Raw genomic sequence first — 26,781 nt, 5'->3', positions numbered from 1 at the left:
CAGCTGTTCTTCTCTGTGAAAAACAAAAGACCCTCTGCATCACTGTATGCAGCATTATCATGATCATAATCTGAACTCCAGGATAAACAGACCAGTTAACAGTATTCCATAATAATATCAAATGATTTTCAGGATGCCACAGAAATTAAAGACAAGAAGAGGTAGGCACTTATAAAGGAATAAAACAAATTAATATATGATGGCTGACTTGAGGTATAAAATCCTTCTTTTCCTCTGCTTCTGAAAAAGCAGTCTGTCCCATCTGGGTTAAATTATAGACATTGTGCATGGCAATCTATGAAAGTATAGTCATGTGGGAACTATCCTGCTGGGGTTTGGTTCAGTGTGGCTTAATATTTGGCTGCTTTACAACTCACCCAGAATTAACTCATCCACTCTTCTGTCTGTTGTGAGCTGGGAGGGAGCACCTAAAAACAGGTATGTGGATTCCCAGCTTGGTAAAGTTTAGGATTTCACTTAACAACTTTCATCTTAGCCTAAAGTATAATTAGAAATCAGAAAGGCAGGAGAGGTTCTGTGAAGTGGAACTTTACCCACAGGAGATTTACTCAAATTTAGAGTGCGCTTGCTGTTTTGACAACAGGCCACAGGCAGAATAATAAAAGTGACTCTTTGCATGCAGAACAGTGGTTCACTGGAGTTCTTCCTTAGCTAAAATACAACATTTGTCTGACACAGGCCTCATTAATAGCTTAAAACTTGGCCTGAGCTTTTCAGGAAGTATTTTGTTTTGCAAACTAATTAAGTCAAAATACCTTTTAGTCAAACACTTGTTTCCAAAAGTCTTTGAGTTGGAAAATAGGGCAGAAAGTGAAGGGGGAAACTTGCTTTGAAAATCCCTATTTGTTTAATTCTTATATCTTGCATCTCTCTTCTAGGTCAAGAGAAGTTGGAAATCCCTCTGTCCATTATTAATGATCACATTACAGTATGTAGGGTCATATATATGACTCTTTTTCACAGCTGGCATGTGGTTTACTGATCAGAGAAGAGGGTTAGAAGGAATCCCTAGTAAAGCCTGCCTCTGGCTTTCCCAGTGCACTCATCTGTAGGTGCAGGTCAAATCCTCAGTTCTGCTGGAATCCATCAGCACAGCTGCTGGCTGGAGAAAAAAGCTTTTAGAACCAGACCTCTGTCTGCCTCTGCATCCTTGGTTCCAGCAATATATCAGTTTAATTTCCAACAGCAGAAATCTCTTTTGTACTGTCTTTGTCCTGGATTCTCCTGTTTTATACATATATTTATTTATCTTCCTAGGGACACTGCACAATCTGTGAAAGAAAAGTTTGGAAGAAAGCTCTACAACGCCTTGCTGAAGTGAGTGAATAGATTGCTTTGCTCTGCCTTGCAGAGCCTCATGTTCAGGTGGCTTTACTTGTGCTGTTTTTGTGCTTCTGCTCTTTGTGTAAGCAATTTTGACAGCCATAGGAGGGCATGGGAGAAAGATATGGGACCATAAACAAGATACTTGTTTAACAGATGAATCACAGAGAAAAATAATAAAGGTACCAGCACCCTGTGGTGGAAAGAGTCATAAGAGACACAGGGGATGTCTACGTAACACAAAAGCTTATCCACTGTCAAAAACGAGCTACTTTAGCTTAAAAAAGCACAAGAGACAAAGTAAAATGGGTTAGTGATTCGGTCATATCATTTCAGAGGACAGCTGGAAGTGAATAACCCAAAGTACAGGTGAGATGACTGGAACTTCCATAAAAAAAACCGTGTCCAAAAAAAAGATGAAACCAATTCTTTGTCCTTTTTTTGAAAGCTAATTGGCAGATCACCAACTATATGGGAGAACACAATATAGGGAATATAGAAGGACCATGAAAACAAAGGAAAGGTTCATGTTGATATCAGCAAACTTCAGATCAGACCTTGCTGGCCATTTCATCATTTTCTTTACAAAAAGAAAAATGAGTCATTTGGTAAAATTGATTGTGTGTTTCCTTTGCAGAGGAGAAATCCCAGACTTGAACAAGATTCTTGACCGAGATGACATAAGCATTATGAAAAGAGCCATCTTTTCAACTCAGGTCAGAAAATATGTTATTTATATAAACATCTAATCTGAATAATGAATGGCATGATGTAAAAGGATTGTGTATGTGTAGTGGTTTAGATTTGTTAATTTGAATTTTCTAGTTAATGCATCAAATAATATGGTGGGTTTTAGCGCTGGCTAAAATCATCAAGATACTTACTCATTTCCCGCTGTGAGATGTGGATTAGGGGAAGGACAAAACAAGCTTAAAACTTTAAAGGAATAAAGAAACTTTATTAACAGGACTACAAGAATAAGAAACCAGAAAAAAACCTCCGGAAACATTTCCTCCCCCTGCCCAACTTTTTCTTTTCTCAATTGACATCACAGAGACAAAACCTGGGTTGTTGAAACAGTACCAACTATACAATAATCTTTCATCAGTCCTTGTAGGGAGAGGAACTTTTCTCTTGTGGCTTTTCAATTCCACAAATAGTGGTATGTGTGTGTTGGGAAGAAGTTTTCAGCAAATACAATTCTCATCAATAACATTTAAAATCAGCTCTGATTGTTTTTAGTGAGAGTATGACCCAAACTAATCTTTTGGGAAGTCTATGGATATTCCTTCAGTCACATGCATTTCTAATTATTTTATTCTGAACTGTGAACTTGTTCATGAGCCTGGATTTTTATAATTTTATTAAATATGTGAAATCAAACTCTAAGGAGATACAACATTGACTAAGAATCTTCAAAATTAAATGATGGGACCTTCCAAATGTTAGTACAAATGAATTTATTTTGATTAAATGAAGCTTATTCACATAAATCACAATGTCCACCACTGTCTTCCAGTAGCCTTAGGAAATGGCAACAGGACTGTTTGCCAAGAGTTTGACTGATTTATGGATTGCCTTTTCTGTTTTCAGAGACACTCTCTGCCTCCAGTGACCACCCACAACATGATTGATGACAGCAATGACCCAATCCTCAACACCATCCGGCGCATTGGGCTGTTCAACAACCGCACAGACCGCGTGAAAGTGCGTTCTGGCCTTCTCATTTTAGATACAAAATGGGATTTCTTTGGACATTCTCAGTCTGCATCGCTAGCAAAGGGAGTGCAGTTAAAGTCTTGATAGGTGGTATTATACTGCTAGAGTACTACTTCTCTCTCTGTCTCTTTCCAGGAATAACAACTTCTCACTGCACAGAGATCCTCAGGTGCTGTTTAGCTATGCTAATTTCAAATTAGTCTGAGGTTAGGGAGTTGTTTTCATAGCTGCCTCCTTCACTGAATGAGGAGCTGCTACTTCTGAAATCAAGAAAGTGCCATGGGTCATTTGCACCCAGATAGAAAACTCTGACATAGATTCACTTGCTTAAAGCTGGAGGTCCAAGGTTTGAGCACAGACATTCCTGGAGTATTGATTCATCTCTTAAGAGGAACACCCTGATACCCAGCATTTGCTGTGAAAGGTTAACCAGGGCTTTGATCCTGAGTAGAAAGAATTCCTGTTCATGCCGTGCTCATGTTTACATCACCTTTTGAAACTAAATTTATTCAAATAAACCCTTTCCTTACTTCCACGTTTACCTTGTCAAACCACAGAAGTGATCATCTCCTGCTTTCACAGGTCTGCCAAACTTTTTTTTTTTTATGGCAATCACTGACATTCTAACTATGACTATCTCAACATCTATCTAGTCAAAGCTGAACCTAAAATTAAAACTCTTCCTCTTCCAAACCTTTTCTTTAAAGCCAGATCCAGGGTATCTCTAACAAAGACATATCACTTATTCTCAGTTTCTTTTTAAACCCATGGCTATACCTGAGTAAATATTTTCTTACACTTCCTAGTTGCTTCTTCCTGACTTAATATATGAACATTAACTCAAATGAATTCTGGGGTCATAATATGGTAATAATACATGAGATAAAACAAAAGTAGGGAGGAAGGATGCGCTGTGTACAAATGTAGTTAAAAATGCCTCAGAATTAACTGCTTGAAAGCATTACAGAACAGATAAGATACAACACAGCAGACATCTCCTTCTGCTTCTCAGCAGATGTCAAGTTTGTAAAAATCTGTCATTACCACTGAAAAATTACTTCCTGCATGAACAAGCTTAATACTTAATGAACTGAATATAATGAAAAAAAAAAATTCTGTAAACTTCAATTTGAAAGTAGTTTTGAGAGAGGTATAACATATCTAGGCAGACACAGCCGGCATGTGAAAAATACCCTCATTTCCAGTGGAATCACTGGGATCAACTAAGCTTGCAAAATGAGTTTACAGACCATTTACTGTTTGAGTACATTCATTTGTTTACTCAAGTGAGTAGCATAACAATCTTATTAAGAAGGGATAAAAACTTATCCTGGGCATGGAATAATGGCTGTTCATGCAGGGAAATAAACCCAGAGCAGTTTAAACCATTCCCTCGTGTTTCTTCCTCACGAAGCTGACTGGGCACTACATACAAGGCACTTCTCAACTAAGCAGTGAATTAAGTTTGGTCTTTAGAGCTGTCTTTCAGCAAGATCAATTGGCCTAGGCACAGGTTTGTGGTGACAGGACTATAATGTGTCTGTTTTCAAAATTCCCTCTGTTCATGGGAGATCTGTTGAGTACAGTGAACGTCCCTTTATTTCAGGGAATGCTGTGCAGTTCAGAAATGCTGTGTCTGCCTCCTCCTAATGAGGCATCCCTATAAAATCACATAATGGTTTGTGTTGGGAGGGATCTTAATATTCCAACCCTTGCCATGGGCAGGGACAGCTTCCACTATCCCAGATTGCTCAGAGCCCCATCCAGCCTGGCCTTGGACATTTCCAGGGATGGGGCAGCCACAGCTTCTCTGGGAAAGTTGTGCCAGGGCCTCACCACCCTCTCTGGGGAGAATTTCTCCCTTATATCCAATCTAACCCTGCTCTGTGTCAGTGTGAAGCCATTCCCATTGTCCTGTCACTCCAGGCCTTTGTAAATCCTCTGTACCTTTGTACAACAGACCAAATCTTGCTAAATGCCACAATCCTAGGCCTAATTCTCAATGCACATGGGCCACCTTGATGAAGAAGGATAAAGTTAAATACCTGCCTAGTAAAAAAAGGGCTCATTATCAGTACTATTTCCAGGACAAGAATGCACACAGGCAGGATGCATTGTCGTGTGAGAAGTGGGATAGATAACAGATGAATGGTCAAAGGAGGTGTTGTCCAGATACTTAGAAAAAGACCAGGGTGAATAAGTTGCCTAAGCCTTTTTATAAGAGAAATATAGCAATGATGGTTTTCTTTCAACCCTAACACAAGTTTTGAATATCCAGGTGATCCTACATCCAGAGTTTCTTTCTTCAACAAGCCCCTTGCTGCCCTTGGACTATGAGGAGTTTGTTAGAGGCTGCCACCTTGGTGTATTCCCATCTTACTATGAACCCTGGGGCTACACTCCAGGTAGGAATTCTGTACCCTTAACTAACATGGAAAGATGAACACCCATTCTGTTGATGCAGCCAGTTTCTTCTGGAATGCTGAAAAAGCTCTTTAGACTCTGTTTCCTCTGCCATGCAAAGGTCTTACTGCTGGCAAAATTGTCCCTGCACTGGACTCTTTCCCATGCTAATGTGTAATCTTTCGATTTTCTATGGCTTTAGAAGAATAAACAGTTTTTAAAACTTAATTCTTGGTTGGAGGATTTTAAAAGAAGGTGTGCAGGAATGCAAATTTAAAAAAAAAGCAGTGCAAGAAATCTGATGCTGTCAGCTGACAGAGTTCAGTGGATTGAATTCAAGAAAACAAGTTTGAGAGTATTATGTAATACCATAGCTAAGTTATTTAACATAAATACATGAAGTGGTAGTGAATCTCATTTAATTAACTGGAAATTTCTAGAAATGCAGACAGCATATAGATTCTGACTTAAAATATTTTCTTTGTCAATACCCATTTATGTCTCCCAGAAACAAAGACTGCTTTTTTAAGGTGTATTTATAACTACTTTATAGACACCAGTTTTATTTTCATATGAATGAAGGCCATGTAGATGTCTTTGCACTTTGTTACGACTAGAGTCTGCATGCTGGTTTAGGTTAGGCTTAGGCTCCTTGGCAAAAAATCTTTAAGGAGGGTAAGCAGTTATCCTTATTCATGGCTGTGACAGCAAAAACTACAGACAATGCATACATTTTTTGATTTTATAGAAGTAGCTCCACATCCACTGTGAATGCAGTCTGGAGTTAATGATGGGGTTTGTTGTTTTGGGGTGGGCTTTTTATTTTGTTTTGTTGGCTTTTTTTTCTTGCTATAGAGACCTGTTGGCAAGCCATCAAAATCCAAAGTTTGATATACTCCTTCTCCTAAGAGATTCAGTTTTGTAAAGAGTTGTGAACAACTAATGAACATAGGTGTACATTAGGCTCCAATTTAAAATGTCAATAGTCCTGACTATATACTGGGGTTCTCTATTTCAAAACAGAGCTCCCAGAAAGTTTTCAGTTTACCTGCTCTGAAACTCAAACATGTGTTTGCAAACACAGGGTGAATTTTGTGTTTAAAATTTCTTTCTATATTTTTTTCCCCATAATCCACAATAAAACATTATTATAGTTTTCACTTGACATTTTCAGAGCAGCTCTAGTGTTATGGGACTTTCTGTCTGTTTTGGTTTATTTTTTGTCTTAAGGTGAAACCATTGCAGGTGTATTTCCCTGAAACCCTTTTTGCCTGTTTCTTTCTGCAGCTGAGTGTACTGTGATGGGCATTCCCAGTGTAACCACAAACCTCTCTGGATTCGGCTGTTTCATGCAGGAACATGTTGCTGACCCAGAAGCTTACGGTGAAAACTTTAACAGCATATCAAAATATCACCTCTGAGTTAGGAAAGCAAAAAGCACAGCAACCATGCTGTTACTCCTCAATTTTGTATTTCAGAGCTCTGAATATCTTGTTGAGTTGGACAAGTGATTTCAGCTTTCATATTTATCCAAACCCTTTCCAGGTTGTTGGTTTATTTTTTTTTCGTCTCCCTTTAACCTTTTTTCTGCTGTATCCTTCCAAATTCATCACTGCTCATATCAGTCTTGAGTCTCCCAGCAATTCCCTTTAGTGCTTCTGGCTGCATTATAACACTCTGAGCCTTCCAAAGAAGCAGGGGAAGTCTGCTTCTCCTGATAGTCTGGGACTTTGAGACCAAGGACATGACCCTCCCCAAACAAATATTAAATTACCATGTACACTTAAAAATAGCCATGGAAATACAAGGAATCTACTTCAAATAATGATCTGCTCAGGAAGGTTTACAAATGGTTCATGACTGGAATGCCAGTGCCTGCCTGGTATGTCATGACAATTCTTCCTCTTCAGTCATCCTCTGCCTCAGTAGATCCTCCTTTTAGGGTTGATTGTCCCTGTTTTACAACTGGTGCAGTTGTCACTAAAGCTGTGGCCTCCCCAAGGCACAGAGCAAGGCACAGCCCTCCCAATCCTTTCCTCCTTGCTTAGCCAGGGCTAACAGGATGCCCCATCTCTGGAAGTGTCCCAGGACAGGCTGGATATAGCTCTGAGCAGCCTGGGATAATGGAAGGTGTCCTTGCCCGTGGCAGGGGGTTGGAACCTGATGATCTTTAAGGTCCCTTCCAACCCAAACCATTCTATAATTCTGTGGTTCTGTGAATATGTTGAATATGTTCCCAAACTAGGGCCTTTTTCCAAGTACCTGGGCTTGTTTCCACAATAAGGCAGTGACAGCCCACACTGGTGCTGCTTTTGTCCAAAGTAGGGGCAAGGGTTAGAGCCAGGTACAAAATATAGATACACCTTCCTGGGTGGACATGTCTTTGAGATCCTTCAGAAAAACCACACAACACTGGTCACTTGCTTTTCTCTGCCAAAGCATAGATGTGATTTGACATAAATTACTGTGCTGGCCCCAGATACTTCATTAAGGTAGTTTTGTATCTGTCATGTCCATTAAGAGATCTACAAGGTCTGGTTCCTTCTTCTTCCCCAACACCCTGGTCTAAGGAAGGTGGCAAAAATAAAGTATTCATCTCAACAATGTAGAGGCAAAGTCTACCTCTGCCCTCTCTCTGCCAGAATTGTCTGTTGAATGATGTATATGAGTTAGCTGTCTCTATGGAAACACTTTTATTTCTACAGAAAACACAGCCTCTCTCCTACAGCCTGATTCTGTCCATCCACACTTGTGAATTCTACAGCAAGCTAGGAAAGCACTAGATTATGTTTTCTTTAAGAAGCCAGTATTTTAAGAATTATGGGAGATAAAAATGATATGTCTTTATCCAGAAGCTCTAACTCTTTTGGACATACTTACAAAGCAACAACAAAGCCTCTGAGTTTTGAACAATTTGCTGAAATTCAGCCTGAAAAGTAAAGAAAATTAAACTTTAAAAAATTGCATATTCCTCTGCATCTCTCGGTTCCGTCAGAGTGGCAGCAAATGTTCCAGTTGTAGCTGCCTTTTAACATTATAAAGGATACACTGCATGTAACATTTGTAAGGCTACATGACATAGATTGGAAGTGTAGAAGGTCGGATCCCATCTCCAGTCCCACTCACCTTGGCCTTTCGTTTGTCCCTCAGGGATCTACATCGTGGACAGGAGGTTCCGCTCGCCGGACGAGTCGTGCAACCAGCTGACCCAGTTCCTGTACGGGTTCTGCCAGCAGAACCGGCGCCAGAGGATCATCCAGAGGAACCGCACCGAGCGCCTCTCGGACCTCCTGGACTGGAAATACCTGGGCAGGGTGTGTGGCATACAGGCATTAACAATTCCAGGCTCATAAGCCTAGCCAGAGCCTTCAGCATGGTGCTGCAATGACACAGCCCTCTGCTGAAATTCCCCACTCAAAGGGGCTAAAGGCAGAGCCTGCACATTTCAGTGTAATCCTTCCATGCTCCAGTGGCAAGGAGAGACTGAGTAGGTTAGAGCAGAATCCAGTCACACCACCGAGCTCTTTCTGGTGCTAAACACAGTGTTAAAACCTGGTGTTGCTGGCAAACCTACACTAAGGAGGATTTGTGTTCCAAAGTCATCTGAACACTTCCAAAAATCCTTCCGATCCTTCTTGAAAAGTTGCTGAGCCCTGTGGTTCCTCAACACTCTTTAACTACCTCTGTGCTTTAAATTCAAGGTAGTGGTTTTAATTTAACACAGAGAGCACTACAGTACCACCTACTAAGAAGACAGTAGCAAGGTATTGTTCTCAAGTCTACAACACTACAAAAGTGGATGCACATAAATCAGTTTTATAACTATTTTGGACCTTTTCCTGCTCTGATACCTGTGTGAGAACCTTAGTATTTATATGGTTCCCAACACTTCATAAGCTATAACAAGCTGGTTTTTTCCCTGCATGTGCTGCAAACTCAGGAATACAGCGGATCTAAAATTTTTTTACTCAAATTCTTAAATACCAAGCAGAAGTGAACTCATAAATATTACTTCTCTGTCACTGTTACACATACTTCTGTGCAGTCCAAAGTGACTTTGAATGAGTCTAAAACTTAAGTGTAATACGTATGTACTTAAAGATATAAATTTTCCTCGTTAAAAAAACCCCAGTTCTTTCCTGAGGGATGAAGAATACCTGTCTCTCAATAGGAACTACACTGAACAAGTCCTAGTTTCCACCTTAATGCATCTTACAGGCACCTTATTCAGCATCTGTTCCAGACTTTATTGGTGTGAATCTGTCATGAATGTCTCGTCACTTCACAGTAAAAGCAGTGATATCAGCTGGATTTTGCTTATCTGAAAACTTTCAGCCTTTGTTTAGCCATCTTTTAGAAGAAACTCATTTTATGTTCCTTTCCCCCCTTGCTTAAATCTAATCTCTTGATTAGAAATCAAGATTTCTAATAGCTTGTAATAGCTTCTCTGTTTTTTTGCAGTATTACATGCATGCCAGACACTTGGCCCTCAGCAGAACGTTCCCAGATAAATTTGAGATGGAACCAAGTGCTCCACCAAAGGTAAAGTCTGCTTTTGGGGATGAGTTCATTTTAAGTGCTTTACAAGGAAAGAGAAGAAGAGTGTGAGGGAGAAGAGGGTTGGCAAGTTTGTGTTTAAGTAAAGGGAAGTAGGAACTCCTAATTAAAAGCTTAACAAGTTATAGACCCAGTCTCCAGTCAGGAGTGTGCTGTTTTGGACAATTTTCCTCACAGTTGCTGGGCTGTGTTTTGGATTTGTGCTGAAAGCAGTGCTCATGACACAGGGATGGTTTAGCTCTTGCTGAGCAGGGATTGCACAGAGCCAAGAACTTTCCTGCTCCTTACTCATCCCACCAGCAAGGTGCACAGGGAGTTGGGAGGGGACACAGCCAGGACAGCTGACCCCAACTGACCAAAGATACACTGCAGACCTTATTGGCATTATGCTCAGTATATAAAGCTGCAGGAAGAAGGAGGAAGGGGGGATATTCAGAGTGCTGGCGTTTGTCTTTTCAAGTAAATATTACCGGTGATGGGGCCCCGCTCTTCTGGGGATGGCTGAACACCTGCTTGCCCATGGGAATGAATTCCTGGATTTGCTTTGCTTGTGTGCACAGCTTTTCCTTTCCCTGCTAAACTGTCTTAATCTAACCCATGAGCTTTCCCACTTTCCCCGTTTTGATTCTCTCCTCATCCCCTCCAGGAGGGAGTGAGCTGAGGCTGTGTGAGGCTCAGTTGCTGACTGGGGTTAAACCACAACCCATGGGTATCAGATCCAAACACAGGGGTTACCAGGTGTGGCACAGGAACAGGTTTTCAGATGATCTAGACTGAGCTGGATGGAACAATGCCACTTTGGACCAGCTGAGGAACTGGCCCTAGAAATTCCCTTTGGAAGAGTGGCAGCTTCTAATTTTTGCTTCTGCTAAATGCCGTGGAGATGTTTGCACCAACCAAATAGAGGGAAGTTGTGAAAGGGTGTTCTAGGGAAAGCAAGGCCTTCATCTGAACATGGTACATTGGCTGGAGCTGCAAGGGATCACTTTAAAGGCACACCTTCAAACAGTTCTTGCCTAGTCCAGATTAGCACCAATTTGAGAAGAGAGGCTGCTCTGAACAATTACTTGAAACTGAACCTCCAAAGAGCAACTCCTTTTGTTTTTTTAGTAAGGAGAGAGAGGTTCAGACCAAAACCCCTTGCTGGGTTCTAGTCTTGCAGATACTGACGTTATAACTAGAAAACAGTTTTGAATGTTCAGATTGAAGCCTGAATTTCAGTAAGCAGAAATACAGAAGGATTTTGTGTTGTGCTGATTGTTTAAAGGCTCAGTAAAGATAGCCATGTTTTGCAAAAAGCGATGCTGGAAGGGCAGGATGTTGTTTACGGCACAGGGTAAACATCTCTGTCACACCAGCGTGTGCTTAGTGGCAGAGGATTGATGGGATCTGGGTTGAGGGAACCTCAGTTTTAGAGTGCAGGGTAGGTCTAGCTTACATCTGACCACTGGCTTCCTCTGAAGTGATGATAGCTTTAAATTGCTGAATAAAACCCAGTTGAGGAACTCAGTTAATACATCCATCTTGCCTGTCTCTCTGCCAGACGGAAGGTTTCAGGTTCCCCAGGCCTTCATCAGTGCCGCCATCACCCTCTGCCTCCCAGCATTCTAGCCCTCACCACAGCGAAGCCGAGGACGACGATGAGGATGAGAGATATGATGAGGATGAGGAAGCTGAAAGGGACAGGCAGAACATCAAGTCCCCCTTTTCCCTTGGAGCCTTGCCACAAGGAAAAAAGAAGCAGCATGGAGAATACAGGAACTGAACTCATTGCTCTCATCCTGGCATTGCTCCCCATCCACTCAACAGTTTCTCCTGTAGGCTTGGCAAGCTTTGTGTTAAGGACAGTGTGATTTAATTAGGGGAACCATAAATGTTACTTGAGCTACACTCTTGGAAAGCCTAATATTATTTCACCTTGAAAGTAGTTTAAATGACAGTTTTTCTGTGCCCCTTTGAGGTAGAAAAGATTTTTCAGTCTTACTAAAACTAGAGAATGAAACAATCCCCTCAGGAGCTTACATAAACTGCAGATCATACCTTTATCTATGGAATCACCTGTATTAATCATAGTCTACACAAATAGCTACATCTTGGGTATCCGAAAGGAATTCCTGCTTCATTTATGTTCCCCTTCTCCCCTCCTAAATGAATGTGAACTTTAAACCAGAGCTCAAAAAATTAGAGAAAAAAAAGTGTTACACTGGAGAAATACTGGAAGAGTTAAAAAAGATACACTGAAAATAAAATGGTCTTTCTTTTTCCTGATGCTGTTTATTGTAAGCTTACATAATTTAAAACACTTTTTTACAGCACACAGAAGTTTCTTGATCCAGTGGTAAAACATGCATCCTGTGGAACAATATAAAAAGTCTTATGTAGTGGGCATTTGAATTTTAGAGATAAATAAAGTCATCTTTCTGAGGTGATTTAGACCTACAATAAACAGCAGACCGTTTATTTTCTGATTCCTCTGGTATGTCTCTTTTATTTTCATCTTGTTGTAGATTCTAAGTTTGTTAACAAACTGGTTTGGGAGGAAATTAATGTAACTTAGCTAAAGTGAATGACAAAATTTCCTTGAGTACCACCTTCCCCTGCAGACAAGAAGTCACAGACCAATGTGACAACATTCAAGGATAAATAATTTCTATTAGCCCATGCTCTATTTCTCTTCTAGAAGGGACCTAATCCTAACAAATAATGCTGAAAAACTTTCAGATATCATTTTGAAATGCAGCTGTGACTTTGAAGTTCTTGGGGAATAACTGATCCTCACAAGAAGAACTAAACATTTCATTTGCCTTACAGAAAGCTTTTACAAGTATTTCAGCTCCTAGAGATGCAGAGATTTCCTGAACAGGCTCTTCAGAAGCACATAATGTCTTGATATGAAGCTATTAGGAAGCAGATCAATCTCTTGTTTTTCAAGTTTGCAAATCCAGGACTTTGTTCAGCAGGTAGGACAATGTAAGCTTTGGAGGTATTTATCTTTCCTGTCAATCCCAGGGGGAGCTTAGATGTCCAACCTTGGTTAGGCTCCTACCTTTCAAACACTTAACCAATGCTTGATGACATGGTTCAGACTGTAGGCCATTTAGGATGAAAAGTGACAATGTGCCTATTTGTATTTTTAGCCACCTACCTAAAGTCGGTTTTAAAACTGGACTTTCATTCTTGAGCTAATTCAGATACTTGAAAGAATGTTCTCAGAAGTCAGGTTCCAGTTTTTATGGTAAAAACTTATTTGGAATTAACAGGAGTCGCTATTTCTTAAGCCATTTAAAAGGTAATTAAACACAGTAGTTTTTCATATAAAAGTGGTGAAAGCAAAGATACTGCAAATATTTTCCTTCACACAGTTTACTACGTGGAGAACAACTGCATTTTGTGTTTCTTCCACAAAGTGCTCCTAATCAGAGCTCCCTTACAGAGTCAAAAGATGTAATGGCTGAGAGTCCCAAAGAAATACCATATAAAAGGCATATTGATTGAAAGTTGATGTTTTTATAAATAAATCGAGAAATCTGTATTTATTGCATGTATTTCAGAACTGTCTTGTAAAGCAGAAAAGCTGTATGTGTTTCAGCATGCTCACATGCTTTGAGCACCCTCCTGGTCTTAGAAAATGCACAGCTTTTTAGATAGGAATAATCTGAATTCTCAGATTCAGGTCCTGCAGTGGCCAAAGCCACCTCTGCCCCGTGCCTTGGGCTCATGTTAGTTTTGCCTTGATTCCAGGATTAACGATTACTAACAAGGCAATTTATCTCCAGCAAAACACTTCTGTATGTTGAATTTATAGCACCGTGGGAACGGCTTCTCATTCAGCCACAGCAACAGATTGCCTAAATTAAATGCCGTACATTCCCAACAGCTACTGACACCTGACAAACTTGGTAGCAGCTCTCTGTTACATAAGGTATTGTCTTCCAGATGGAAGTTACTGGGGTTTCACATACAGCTCACCAGCAAGGCAAAAGGTTTATTCTGTTTCATCATATTCGTGAGGAATTGTTTAAGCTTGAGACCTTAAATCAGGAACATGCACAAAAATCTGTCAGCTAGGAATAGGCTGAGTACAGTTTCTGTATCACTGGGACGGGCAGGGGCATATCAATTTCAAGACATTGATAAACCAAAATATGTATAACCCCTCTACTTTTCAGTTTTCTAGTGGAAGGTGTTCCAGCTCATGGCAGGGCATTTGGAACTTGATGATCTTCTAGGTCCCTTCCAAACTAGGCCATTCTAGGACTATGTTCTCTGACTCTATACTATTTTCTGTCTGAGCACGGACTGATGATCCTGTAAAACATGCTGGAAAATCACTTAGATGCACCTGAGATATTCCAAATATGTTCAAGACAAAGGACAACTAAATTAGGGAAAGGGTTCTGGTGGATTCCACTGGCCTTGAGGTGAAGTTCATCATGGATGTGTTCTGTCATACAACAAACACTGCCATTGGAAGATAAAGTAGTGCTTAAAAGTGAACAGAGAAGGACACTTTGATTTCACCTGTTATGTTCCTCCATGAAGTGATAAAGATTATAAACAATGACTGAAAGTGCCTCTAACCCCATGAAACAAATTAATTCCTCTGTTCCTTCAGCTGTGTTTCTTTGGGTTGAGGAGAAGCAACATCATAGTTTAATTAGCAGTGTTATGAGAAAGATCAGGGGAAATTAACATTAAAAGATGAAGAGTGTGATTAGGGTAGAAGGTTAAAAAAATGGAACAGTTGCTTGGACAGAGAAATCATGTGGCTACTCTTTAATTACATTAGAATTACAGAGGGCTTTCCAGTAAGACCACAGAACTACATAAATAATACATCCTTATCAGCACAGGATGATAATTAACAGATTTATGCATAATTCCAGTTCTACAACTCAGAAGGAAAGAGCAAAAAAATACAATCACAATGCAGTCATTAATGAGGCCCTGATAATGCAAGACCTGTCCCCAAACTGTCTTTATGTGCTGGGACTTTCTCAGTAGGACCATTCAGAGTATTTCTGCGGGAGTGAACTGGGGCAAAAAGTGCTGCTGCCTATTCTCTGTGCTGACTGATGTCTGCCAGACAAACAAACAAAAAACCAAAAAAATCACCAGCTTTGCAGTCACAGATAGCTGGAATGTTTTCATATCTCTCTGAATTTATTGACCATCAGCAGTCTACAGGGCCACCAGTGAAGTAGTAATGGAATCTGTCTTTATCTGAGTTTAAAAAGCTTCAATATTGAGTGAGTGGAAGGTGGTTAAAGGTTTCCCAATGACAATTGAAAAAACTTTCTAATGAAGTGGTTGTCCAAAAAGATTGTTTTAAACATCTTTTCATGTGAGATGGTACCACGTATTTTAATTTTTGGATGGGACATACAGAATGCTCTAAAGAAACCAGGAACTTTACAGACACTTTCTTCATCTGAACCAGTACTTTTTAATCTGTTTGCATTCAAAATTTTGCACTGTGAAAACACCTTATTCTTTGGAAAACCCAGTGAGAATGGATGAAACACTCTACTTACACAAGTTATGCTTTCAGGCTCAAAGCTGTACAGATGTTAAAGACATTTTAAATAATTTCACCAATTTGATAGATTGTCTGCCAGGTAGCCAGGGTGATCACCATTTTCCTCTTCCACTGTAAGACACAATGGGCAGAAATAAGTTGTAGCTGAAGGAAAGTTCAGCCAGCCAAAGTTTTCAGCTTTCAGATATGCCTTAGGCATAGATTTAGTGCAGCATGACTGCTCAGCTAAGAGAGGCAGCATCTCTGAAAACAATCATGTCTTCTCACATTTTATAATGTAGGAATTTTTCTGTTTGCTGAAGAGCAAAAATATCAAACCATGTCCAGAGGGGAAAGTTATCACATGCCAAAAAAATTTCATGTTGAAGAAAATAATGGATTTGTTCTTCATTTGTGCATTGCCCTCAGTTAAGTCCAAAATCAGCTGATGTGAAAGTGCATAGCTTACCCAAGTTTGACTGGTTATCTCCTACCACAGTGATGGAAATGTTATTCCACATAGTTTTTTTTCAAACAAGTTGACAGTTCTTATTATCTCTCTCAGATATTTCACCCTTTTTTCTCACTTGCTGTCCATCTCCCCTGCTACAGCAACAGCAGGCAGGAAGATACCAGTAAAATTTGTAAAAATCCACCTTCAGAGGATTTTGTGGGCATACAAATGACACTTTCACTGATTTAACTTTAGAAGTACTAATATATTTTGTCCAAAGCACTGTGCTTGTTTTTAAATCTGCCTTTCTCCAAAATGCCACTGATTTTTTTTTTGTTTTGTTCAGAGTTCTGCCAGGCAGGGAAGAGAGGGCTGAGCACAGAGCCCCCAGCTCCATTTAAAAAAAAAAAAAAAAAAAAGAAGAAGAAAAAAAAAGTCTGTAGTAGCTGAAGAGGTGAGACATTTAAAGATAGAGGAATGGAGAGCAAAGGTTCAGAGTCTCAGCCTGGTGATGCAAAACCAACAGCTCCTCTCCTGAGGTTCTTATGGATTCTTTTAAACTTTTGCACCAAGTCCAGTGGAGGAATAAAATTTTCATAAGCAAACAATATTCTATAGAAAAAGTAACCCCAGTAACAATTTGGGTTGGAAAAATCAATTAAAAATAGCCATTCCCTTGAATCCAAACCAGTAAAACATCTGAAGAGAAAATTAAAAGCAGAATATACAAATATTTACCTGCTATCATTGTGGCTCATGTTGTGATCTGTGTAAATGTACACTCCAATAAAGGGCACTCTGTTGAACAGTATCTCCGTTCAAAACAGATCTTTTAGATTAATTTGCTAAATTGCTAATAAATGAAATACTGAAAAACAACTTTAAAAAAATCAGTAAGACTAAACGTGCATTTACCTTCTTGTGCTTTCTGTAAGGAACTAAGGAACAGTGCAGTAGCTTCAGAAAGAGATAAAGGATTTGTTTTATGGCTGCGTGTTTCTAGAATGAAAAAACCAGAGATGCATGGTTTGATAGTGTCTTATAGCATTTCTTTACTTTGTTCTTTGCTTTTTTATTATTTCTATAATTAGAGACTCAAAGACAAGAAAATATTGTCTCCTTCACTCTGTAACACTGTAACAGCCTGACAACTAACACAGCAGAGATCAGCAATCTTTTTAAAAGGGAGGTTATTTCAAAGTCCCTCAGAAGGTAAACAGAACGTTTTCCTTTTTTGTAAGTTCCTAACTTTATTTATGACATTCTGTTCCCTCCAGAAACAGTGCCTATTGTGGATTGATGTCTTCTGCTTCTGTTATTTGTCGCTCCAGCACAATTAATAGCTTGATTTGTTGGGTTTTTTTCCAGTGCAAAAAGTCAAAAGCACTGATGAAAATCCCACTTAGCAGCTAGGTCAGTCTGGAAATTATGTAAATGAAATCACACAGGTGCACCAGAGAGGAAAGTCAGACTTTGTCATGTGCTGGTTGGAATGAAGGGACTAAATAAAGGGGGTTTAGTTTCCTTGGCTGTGATTCCAGGAAAGCAAATCCCCTCCCATTTCCAGGGATTTCTCCCATAACCTGGGGAAGGTGGATGGGCTCCACAGCGCTGTGAAGATGGACTCACCAAGCTGCACTCTGTCATACAGGTCCTTCCTCTGGCTCTCATCTGCAATGAAGCGACGTCCCTCTACAAAAGCAGTGGGAGAAGGGTGAAAACCACCCCCAAATTTGTTGTAATTCCTACTTCATAATCCCTAAAAGACTCTTTTCAATTTAGTATATTGTCAAGAGCCTTCAATACCTTTTCTGGACTGTAAAGTACTGCTTTTTAAATTGTATTTCTCTTTAAAAAAAGAAAAAAACCCACCCCAAATCCCAGACTAACAAAATAAAATCACATTGTTTCCTGTTCATCAATAAAAATGATAAAAAGCTCACTAGGGAAGTAACACAATTCATTATTCAATTGGAAGAATTTTTAAAAATAGCAAAAAGGGTAAAAATCTTAACTTTTATGACTAGAAATAATTGTATTAATGTCACTAGAACTTTCAATTATATGTACAGTTGTTTGGAGCTTATATTTATTTTGTGTTGTAATTTATATTGTCTTCCTGTTGTATTTCTCTCAGGATTATGACCTCTTTTCTCTAATTTACAGGAAGTTTTTTTCTTTCCTCCCTTAATACCTGTCCTCCCTGATATCTTTTAATTTTAAATCAACAATTCAGAATGCATTTGGATTCTGAATCCAAATAAATTTGATAATTTTGAATCGAAGGACAAAATAACTACGTACAGAATCAGAGAATATTCTGAGTGGGAAGGACCCAAAAGCACCATTGAGTCCAACTTTGAAGTGAATGGCCTGCACAGGGACCAAAGGTGTGACCATGACATAATTAGCACCATGCAATTAGCATATCCTCCCTGCAAGCCTCAAAACTTCTACACCCACAGCATCCTCAGGATCTCCTGCTTGTGTGGAGCCAAAGAGTAACCCAGGGGTGGAGAAAACGATCTCAAAATGGAAAGAGCTCGGGACTCACGTGCACCCTTCAAATAGAGCATGGCCTGAGGAGTCCAGTTTCTCCTTTGGAAATGAGCCTTTATATAAAATATAAAATAAAATAAAATAAAATAAAATAAAATAAAATAAAATAAAATAAAATAAAATAAAATAAAATAAAATAAAATAAAATAAAATAAAATAAAATAAAATAAAATAAAACAAAACAAAATAAAGAGACATGTCAGCATTCCAGCATTCCATGCCTTTGCTAATTTGTGCAAATACTAAACAGCACCAAGCTCTGAGCTTCATGAGCTCCAGCCTGAGCTCACCTGAGGGGCACTCCAGGAGAAGGTGACAAAGGAAGCTGCCAGGATCAGGGCCAGGGCAGATGCTGTGAGTTTATGCAGCTCCTATGCATAACAGAGAACCAGAAGTTGCAGGAAAAGTCTTTCACATCTGCACATCCTCCCAGCTTCACATCTAAATGTGAGGGTGTTCCCAGCTCCTGCCTTGTCCCTGTTTTGCTGCCAAACCTCCACTTCCTCAGGGGGTGTTTCCGTGCACACTGATCTGATCAGAGGATTAATGTTAAATAGAACTTCATTGTTTTTACTCAAATCCATTCCATCCTGGTGACAACTGCCATCCAGGCAAGTACCTTTTGTGCTCCTATTTACAAGGACATCAGATCCTCCAGAAATGACAAACTAATGAGTAAAGATGGTATAAAATCTATTTTGATTTTACCAAACCAAAGACAAGGAAATGTAGGAGGCTTGTCATTCCAAACAAGCAAACCAACCAAGACACAAAATCTCTACTTCCTCAGGTTAAAAAATAAAGGAAAAAATATTTTAAATTTAGCATCCTATCAATACCAACCATGATTAACAAAAGTCACAAGACAGTTTTTTTTCAGTTTTTGGAGTTTGTTCACTGATGCAGCACATGCAAAAGGAAGCATTGAGCATGAATCCTCTGTGCATAAGTTGCACCTTTGCCTGTTCACACAAACCATGTTGTCATTCGTGTATTGATAACAGTGATGGGCACCAGAGCGCCTAACTTTATGTTTCACAGTGGTTCATTTCATCCTGGGTTTGAGAGGTTGTGCTATCGGTGTTTTTTTAATGCAGTTGGTTAAAATTCACATAATATATCTATGTGTATATTTCTTTCAGATTATTTTTAAGGAAAATTTCTTAAGCCCTCCTGCAGTTCCTAAATATTGCACTCACATGAAAAAAAAAGCAGTAATTGCAAAACTAAACGTTAGCTACACACCGAAAAATTCTCACCTTCATAGTTATCTCAGTGACAAACCTTCAGTCTTCTTTCCTTGGGATGATGTGTCACCAGATCTCCTTCCTACATGTCCAGGGGTCCCTTTTTAAATCTTCGGAGTGGAGGTGCCCTCCCCTTCCGTGGCGGGGCGGAGGAGTCTGAAGGGATCTCTTGTCAGCCCTGTGGATGGAGAAGCAGAAGGTCTGATGACTCCTGAGGGAAACCTGCAGCCTTGCAGGAAGTCATGATTGAAATGATTGAAAGATGGATGCTCTTGGAGATGCACCCCATTAACCAGGTGAACACCTCCTGAATACATCAGCATCAGCCCTGTGTGTTTGCAATGCATCACCTTCCTGCTGGATGATCAATAATCACAGCCAGAGTGGCTATTAATACAGAAGGTGAGAGTTTACCGAGGATAATCTACAATACATCAGATTAGTATCCATTGTGGGAGCTGGAAAAGCTGGTAAATTACTCACCAGCATCAAGAAAAAAGTGACTTACACAGTGTTAGAGGCTGAGGTTTTTCCTTGCATACATTCAGAGGATTTAATCTATGGTTTGATTCCCTAATGATCTTTTGCATCTAGTTTTCTTACACACAAGTAAAAGTACAAAGTTCAATGACAACAACAAAAGACCAAAAATTCCCAATAAACCCTGAACTCCTAATAGTCAGAAACACTTTTCTGTGTCATGGATTGGCTGGAGTAAAAGGATCAGGGCTTGAATAGGTCAAACAGTGAACAGAAAAAAGGAAGGGATTAGGGAAGTCATACTTCTGGGGGATTGCTGAGCTCACTGCAGTCATGGAGAGTGGGTTTGGTCCTCTCCAAACACACTCCAAAGTGTGATTAACTCCGCAGGCAAAGAGTTAATCACACTTGATTCCTGGCTTTGCTTTCTCTGTAGCCAGGGTTTTCATCTCTCCTCCTGCATTTTTTCCTTTGTAAACTTGATGGAAGCAGAAGGAGAAGCAAAGCAAACAGGGAGGTAGAAATTTGCTGATTAGAAGATTGACCAATGGAAATTTTACTGCAGCAGCCTCACGAACAGGGCCAGCCCACGGTGTGACAAAAATCCAGCTCAGGCCATGCGTGTGACAAGCACTGGCCAAGGATGTGCAGAGAGGCACTGCTGCTGCTCACGCTGAGCTTCTCCCTTGTGTTGTGTGTCTGTGGACACTGCTCCAAAGCACATTATTAAGTGAAGGTGCAGTTGCTGTCCAGATTTTGGGGGGTATCACCCTGTTCCCTGCCACACAGAATTGCTCACTGAATGTACAGAATTGCCATCAGCTGCAGCCTGTGCTGGTGTAGAGGAAACAAACCAGAGCAAAGTTCAGGTTTTGGTCTCAAGCAGCTCCCGTGGTGACTGGGAAATGCTGCTAGAGCTCTATCTTTTTTTAAATGCCATGCCCTGATGCATCCTAGCCAGCAGAAGGGGTTCTACTTGCATCTACTTCCCTGTGAAGTTTATTCTCCCTGCTCTTTTCCCTGTGCTCTGACATCAGAGACATTTCTTGATGCTGCTTAACCCTTAGCCTTAGAAGGGGGCTGTACATTTCATCCAGGAGACATTTAACATGCAGAGGCTTGGAAAAGGTAAAGCTACTCCCCTATTCCCTTCTGGAGTGACTTTAGATCTTCCTGTTATGCACAGACCACAGGGCTGGAATCAAAACATTCAGCTGAGCCTGTGAAAATCAACCCCCTGCCTTTAGGATTGGGCAGTGTGAAGTATCTCTTCAGGATGGTTCTCCTTGTAGTAGGAAAACTAGAATGTGTCTGGCACTGAAAATAAATCCTGATTTTCCTGCCACTGGAATGAGACAAGATAACACAAAAGAAACAGGGGGGACAACCAGCTCAGCCCCTCCTGTTGCATCTGGGGAGGAGAAGAATGGGAGGGGTGGAGAAAGATGTTACCACACTGTAGGAAAACAGCTTTAGGTTTTCTTGTATTTTGACCATTTTGCAAAATCTGAGTGACTCTGACTTGGTGTTGCTGGAGTCTGTCTTTCATCCAAACCTGGCTGTATTCTGAGTCCCACTGGAATCCTTGTAGAGATTGGGGTTTGTTTGAGGCTGCCTGGAGAGCAGCAGGGAGCTGAACTGAGCAGAGTAAAATCTGAACTGCCTTGCTGTGGGGACAGGAGAACACCAGTTCAAGAAAAAAAGCAGGATCTTGAGAGGCATCATCTTAAAGTAAATTGTTTTATTGCTATACCATCAGATGCCTCAGTGCCACCAGGGTGTCTAAAAGTCAGGAGTTTAACTACATCTTGTAGCAAGAGAGAGCTGACCTTGACCTTTCACATCAGGTGAAATGAACCCAATCTCAAATTGCATTTCCATAATGGTTTGGGGCTTTTTGTGAGTTTTTTTAATTTTCAACATGTTTTAATTTTTCCCTTAAATTGTCTGTGCCTTTGTGACTCATAGCTCTAAATCAATTTATTTTTACTATGAGCAGTGACTCCAAGTTGCTTCGGTTTTCAAACAGAAGTGTATTTCAGAACCATCTCCTTGGAAATCTGTAAGGAGTCTGCATGCAGAACAAAGAACTCCAGGTTTGTCAATTCTGCTCCAGGGATTAAAATTTAAAAGGCTCAGCTTCTCCCTTCAAAGCTTTTTCTTGCCATGTTTTTATGAGAAGGTGGCCATCTCACCCTTGCCAGAAATCCAACCACTGCTAGGATGGTGTGTGGGACAGAGTTTATTTGTAAACAGGGACAAGAGGCAATGTTTTGGGAAGGCAGTGTAGGTAATGAGAGTGTTTGCATTCACGAAAGAACTGCGGCTGTGTGTGGGCACATGTGAGCTCGTACTCTTGAAAAATGCAGCAGCCTATAATTGGGTTATGGATCATAACACACTAAAAAACTGTGGCACTTCGGGAGGATGAGCTGTGCACCAAGCACTCATTGTCAGTGCTGCCATTTCTCAGCTGATTCACCTGGAGGAGGAAGTGGCTCTGGCATGTAATCAATACTCTGAGTGAGAAAAGTAGAGGGAAGCTTGCCATAGCAGCAGGACCCCTTATTAGAAAGAACATAACCTATTCTTATTCTTCGAGATGATCTAAAGGGCACAGCCTGCATATCCTGACACTGTAAGTGATAAAAAGCTAATTTCTGGCATTGAAGTTCAGTGCTGAGGTGAGGGGAAAATGTTCTTGCGTGCTGGAGTTTGAACCAGTGGCGTCAAACTTACCTCACTGACTTGCATCACGATCACCATGCACTTTCCCAAATATCTTCCTGGAAATATAGGATACAGTCATTGTGCCCCTGTATTTTTTACTGCTGGTAGGGACACCAGTGATCCATGGCTTGCTCCTGAGAAAAAAAGTGCAGCTCTCGTGTGCGTAGGTGGTCAGTGGGTACATCAGCAAACACTGGTGCTGTCAAGGTATATATCTCCCAGAACTTATGACCTTTGCTTTGTGCTTATTCTCATTGCCTTTGGGGTTTTTTTCCCCCCCTGTTAGTTTGGTAACTCTCTGGGACATACATCCCATTTCTGTCTGGCACCTGAGCAGCACACGGTACCTGAGCAGCACAGTGTACTTCTGGCTCCTACATGCGACTGTAGCATCATAAAAGGCTGTGAAATGTCATGGCAGAGCCTGCAAAGTAAGAAATTACAAAACATTTTGCATTTCATTTGCAGTAAGTTGCACAGTAAGGCAAGCTTTCGACCAGTAGCAAAGTCAAATATAGTTTGCCCTGGAAGGATGTTGATTTGTTATCACTGAGAAACTCAGAGAATAGATCAGACAATACTTTTTTAGGACTCATTCCCCAACTGATCCTGCCCAAACACATGATTGAACCATATGACCTCCTAATATCTTCTTTTTGGGCTGCTTTTTTGTGTTTCTGTGATCTTTCAAAGCTGACTCTGGGCTTTAACCCCATATATCCCACTCAGACTAAGGGGAAATTTGTGTACAAGCTCCATATTTGCCCTGTAAAACCTATTGACCAAAACAATCCTATCTGCAATCCATCAATACATTATATGCCACACAAACATATTTTTCAGTGTTCTTTATTTTCATAGTAGACCTTGATTTACAGAACATAGAACAGTTTGAGTTGGAAGACACCTTTGAAAGTCATCTAGTCCACCCCCTACAATAAGTATGGTTGTCTTCAACTTCTCTGGGAAGGTGAATTTTCATGATGCAGCTCTGAAGGGAAGAGATACTCTCTGGTGTAAACCAGATTAGAGAGTATCAAGATTAGAGAGGCCATCAGTTGCTGGCCCAAATTCATTTAACTATTCTGTTGCACATTCAGCACCACAATACCCGTGGGGGCGTTTCAAGCACTGCAGATTTGCTGGAGAAGCTTTTTGTCTTTTCTCTAGACTTGAGAATGAGAACTACTTGAGGGAGAGAACAAGGTGTAGAAAATCCAGTCTGTCAGAGATCATGTAAATGCCTCAAACAAGAGAGGTAACAGGGACTTTGTTGAGGAGCAATGTGTGAGCAACGCTGCAGCCAGGTCCAGGCTCTACTGTTCTCACAAGTGTGTTTGTGAAAGAAAAGCAGCTTCAAGGGATAATTATAAGCAAAATTTAGATACATTATGTGGGGGGAGGGGTGTTTGAAAGCATCAGGAAAGAGTAGAAATTCACAAATTTTTGAAAGGTGTAAGAATCTCAGGAAGAGTGTTAATTCTGAAGTTCAGTGAACCACAGGATGGCACCACAATTTTTTTTCCCAGCAATGGACAAGTCTGAGGCAAACACCAGGTGAAAAGACCAGCTGTAAAACAGTTTTCTCCAGTTTGCAGGCTGGAAAGGAGACGTGGCCATCTCAGAATGGATATTTACAAGGTACTTCAGCAGGAGCCACACAGCTCTGCAGACAGGCAGGCTCTACTGTACAGGTCTTGATAATTTAATACAAAAAAGAAGAATTAGTTAAGGGTCCTAATGACAATTTTTATTTGTTTTTCACATAAGCAAGGGCAGAGCTGACAGCTAACAGAGATACTATTTAATACACTATCAGCTCAAGAGACTTCAACACTTCCATCCTTTCAAAAGTGGTGAGAGTGATGAAAAGTATACAGTTCCCAGATTCCCTGTTCTAACTCTCAGAAATTAGCAGAGATCTGCTCCTGCTTGAAATTTTGCTGTAGGTGGGAAAAGCAGGAAGTGCTCACTGCTAATAGAAGTCAGAAACATCCCAGGTACCAGAGTTTTGACACAGCAATAACCTATATCACAACGTTCTTTGCTGTTTTAAACAACAGTGAGAAGAGCAGGGAGACTTCAAGTTGCACTGAAATTATGGGCAATTAATTTAGCAGCTGCAGGAGAGATGTGAGGGAAAAAAGTAAAAAGGCCAGGAAGCAGGAGGCTGATGTTTGATTGGAACCTGGTTGCAAGGGGTAGTCCCTCTCAGCTGAGGGCTGAGTGGCAACAACTGTACCTTGTAAATCTGATTTTCCAGCAGAAGAGCCCTCTGCTCATTTAAACCCTGGAGTTCAGTCAGCTTCTACTCCTCAGAGGAACGGCTGAAATAGCTGTGCTGTCTCTTTTAGAGAAGGAAAATAGGGTTTTTTTCTACGTGTCAGTGTAAGTATAAGGTCTTGGGCTGTGTTTCTGTTGTTTGTTTTGGTTACTTTAATGGCATGTTACAGAAAAAAAAAATCAAATATCCTCTAATAGAGTATTACTTATATCTGCTTGGAGGCTCTTGTGCACTTGTAGTATAGACCTAAACCTAATTGCAGTGGTATTTAAATTTTAATTTAAAGGTAACTTATTTATCTCTTTACAGATAATACATCTGAATTATGTATCTCTAATATAGATGTCTTCCACTTCCTGGTATATATTTGAGAATTAAGTCTTTTAAGAGACATAGTTAAAAGCAGTCACTTCTTTAAAATTGCTCTGAACTTCTTTGTATTTTTTTTTTTTTTAAGTATTCATGTGGCTAAGGACATGTTCATTAGAGTAAATGTTACTACTTGTAGAAATATTAGAAAAATAAACTTAGTTTCACATGAGCAGAGGCAAGAGCTCTAAGCTGCTGCCATGCAGGCAGCTTGTAATAAACCAGTTTAAATGCAGCTCTTAGTATTTATGTTTAGTTCAGTCTAGATTAATAATTACTTATATATAATTTTATTCCTTGCTTCAAAAGGTTATACAAGTGTTAAGTGCTAGTGAGGCCTGCTGCTGTTTTGGGGAAAAGGAATTAATTTTTCTATGTAATAAATCACTTAAAATCTGATTCTTGGGAACTTCACCTAGCTTCATTTGGTGCATTATTGTTATTTAATACTATAGCTCCATAATCTCAATGTCACTTCCAATGGGCTCTGTTTCCCCTCTTGTTTCCTCCCAATGACAAGGATTCAGCCAAGCTGGCAATGCCTGTTCTGGAGCTCTGCCCTGGGTCTGCTGAGGGCATCCCTCAGTAAGCATTCTTGTTGCTGGTGTTTCAGCAGATGCTGCTTTGGTGGGTCACAAAGCTGTGGGTGAAGCCCCCATTGTCCCTTGGAAGCTTCCAGCTGATCGGGTTGCAGTGTGCAGGGTAGACATGGAAACCTCACTGGGAATGAGGATTTATCTCTGCAAAATGGACCTCCCGTGCCTTAGTCACATGCAAATATGCTTATCTTGTAGGAAATATCTTTTTAAGTGTTGCCTGGGAGAACAGTTAATAAAAATACACACAGGATGAGGTGTCTCTGTAGGGCATGTTTCTTGTGTAATTCCCAATGTGGCATCATGACAGCTGTGGCTGGTTAGTACAAGAAACACTGGATTCTGGAGATTTTTGTTCTTGTGGGCTCACAGAAATGCTGCAACTCTTGTTGGTCTCACTTTTTCTGCCTCACTCCAGCCATCCTCAGTACAATTAAAGTGCTTCCTTTAAATTAAAAAGTCCTCTACTGATTTGCAGGGTATTCCTCAGGTGTTTTTTTTTTCTTCTCCCTCTCCTCCCT

The 26,781-nt window shown here is 40.3% G+C and overlaps 3 protein-coding genes across 7 annotated transcripts in view; 2 read left to right on the top strand and 1 right to left on the bottom strand.

Moving 5' to 3' along the window:
* Window positions 1-12,491, top strand: part of GYS2 (glycogen synthase 2) — a 41,908-nt gene extending 29,417 nt beyond the window's left edge. For both annotated transcript variants that reach the window (XM_023927219.2, XM_023927210.2), the window contains 8 exons: window positions 1,279-1,338; window positions 1,982-2,060; window positions 2,938-3,051; window positions 5,342-5,468; window positions 6,754-6,849; window positions 8,617-8,780; window positions 9,928-10,008; window positions 11,567-12,491. In XM_023927219.2, the coding sequence (XP_023782987.1) occupies window positions 1,279-1,338; window positions 1,982-2,060; window positions 2,938-3,051; window positions 5,342-5,468; window positions 6,754-6,849; window positions 8,617-8,780; window positions 9,928-10,008; window positions 11,567-11,788 (943 nt within the window). In that variant the 3' untranslated portion in view covers window positions 11,789-12,491. The remainder of the gene's footprint in view (window positions 1-1,278; window positions 1,339-1,981; window positions 2,061-2,937; window positions 3,052-5,341; window positions 5,469-6,753; window positions 6,850-8,616; window positions 8,781-9,927; window positions 10,009-11,566) is intronic.
* Window positions 12,492-14,750: 2,259 nt separating this feature from the next.
* SPX (spexin hormone) lies at window positions 14,751-19,856 on the bottom strand. Its single transcript, XM_023927847.2, has 6 exons — window positions 19,814-19,856; window positions 18,845-18,925; window positions 18,550-18,607; window positions 17,625-17,687; window positions 16,911-16,994; window positions 14,751-15,673 (listed from the first exon to the last, which is right to left on the bottom strand). Exons 1-6 carry the CDS (start codon window positions 19,817-19,819, stop codon window positions 15,615-15,617), a joined length of 351 nt encoding a protein of 116 aa, XP_023783615.1. The 5' UTR covers window positions 19,820-19,856; the 3' UTR covers window positions 14,751-15,614.
* Window positions 19,857-25,186: 5,330 nt separating this feature from the next.
* Window positions 25,187-26,781, top strand: part of IRAG2 (inositol 1,4,5-triphosphate receptor associated 2) — a 36,967-nt gene continuing 35,372 nt past the window's right edge. The window contains exon 1 of one of the 4 annotated variants that reach the window (XM_086885107.1): window positions 25,187-25,399. The gene's annotated coding sequence lies outside the window, so the exon portion shown is untranslated. The remainder of the gene's footprint in view (window positions 25,400-26,781) is intronic. The other 3 variants (XM_086885108.1, XM_086885105.1, XM_086885106.1) reach the window with 3 other exon arrangements.

This window comes from Cyanistes caeruleus, chromosome 4 (assembly GCF_971803275.1).
Source record: "Cyanistes caeruleus chromosome 4, bCyaCae1.hap1.1, whole genome shotgun sequence".
In the NCBI taxonomy this organism is placed as follows: Eukaryota; Metazoa; Chordata; class Aves; order Passeriformes; family Paridae; genus Cyanistes; species Cyanistes caeruleus.
The sequence above is the reverse complement of the archived record's forward strand: the minus strand, read 5'-3'. Positions and strand labels throughout refer to the sequence as shown.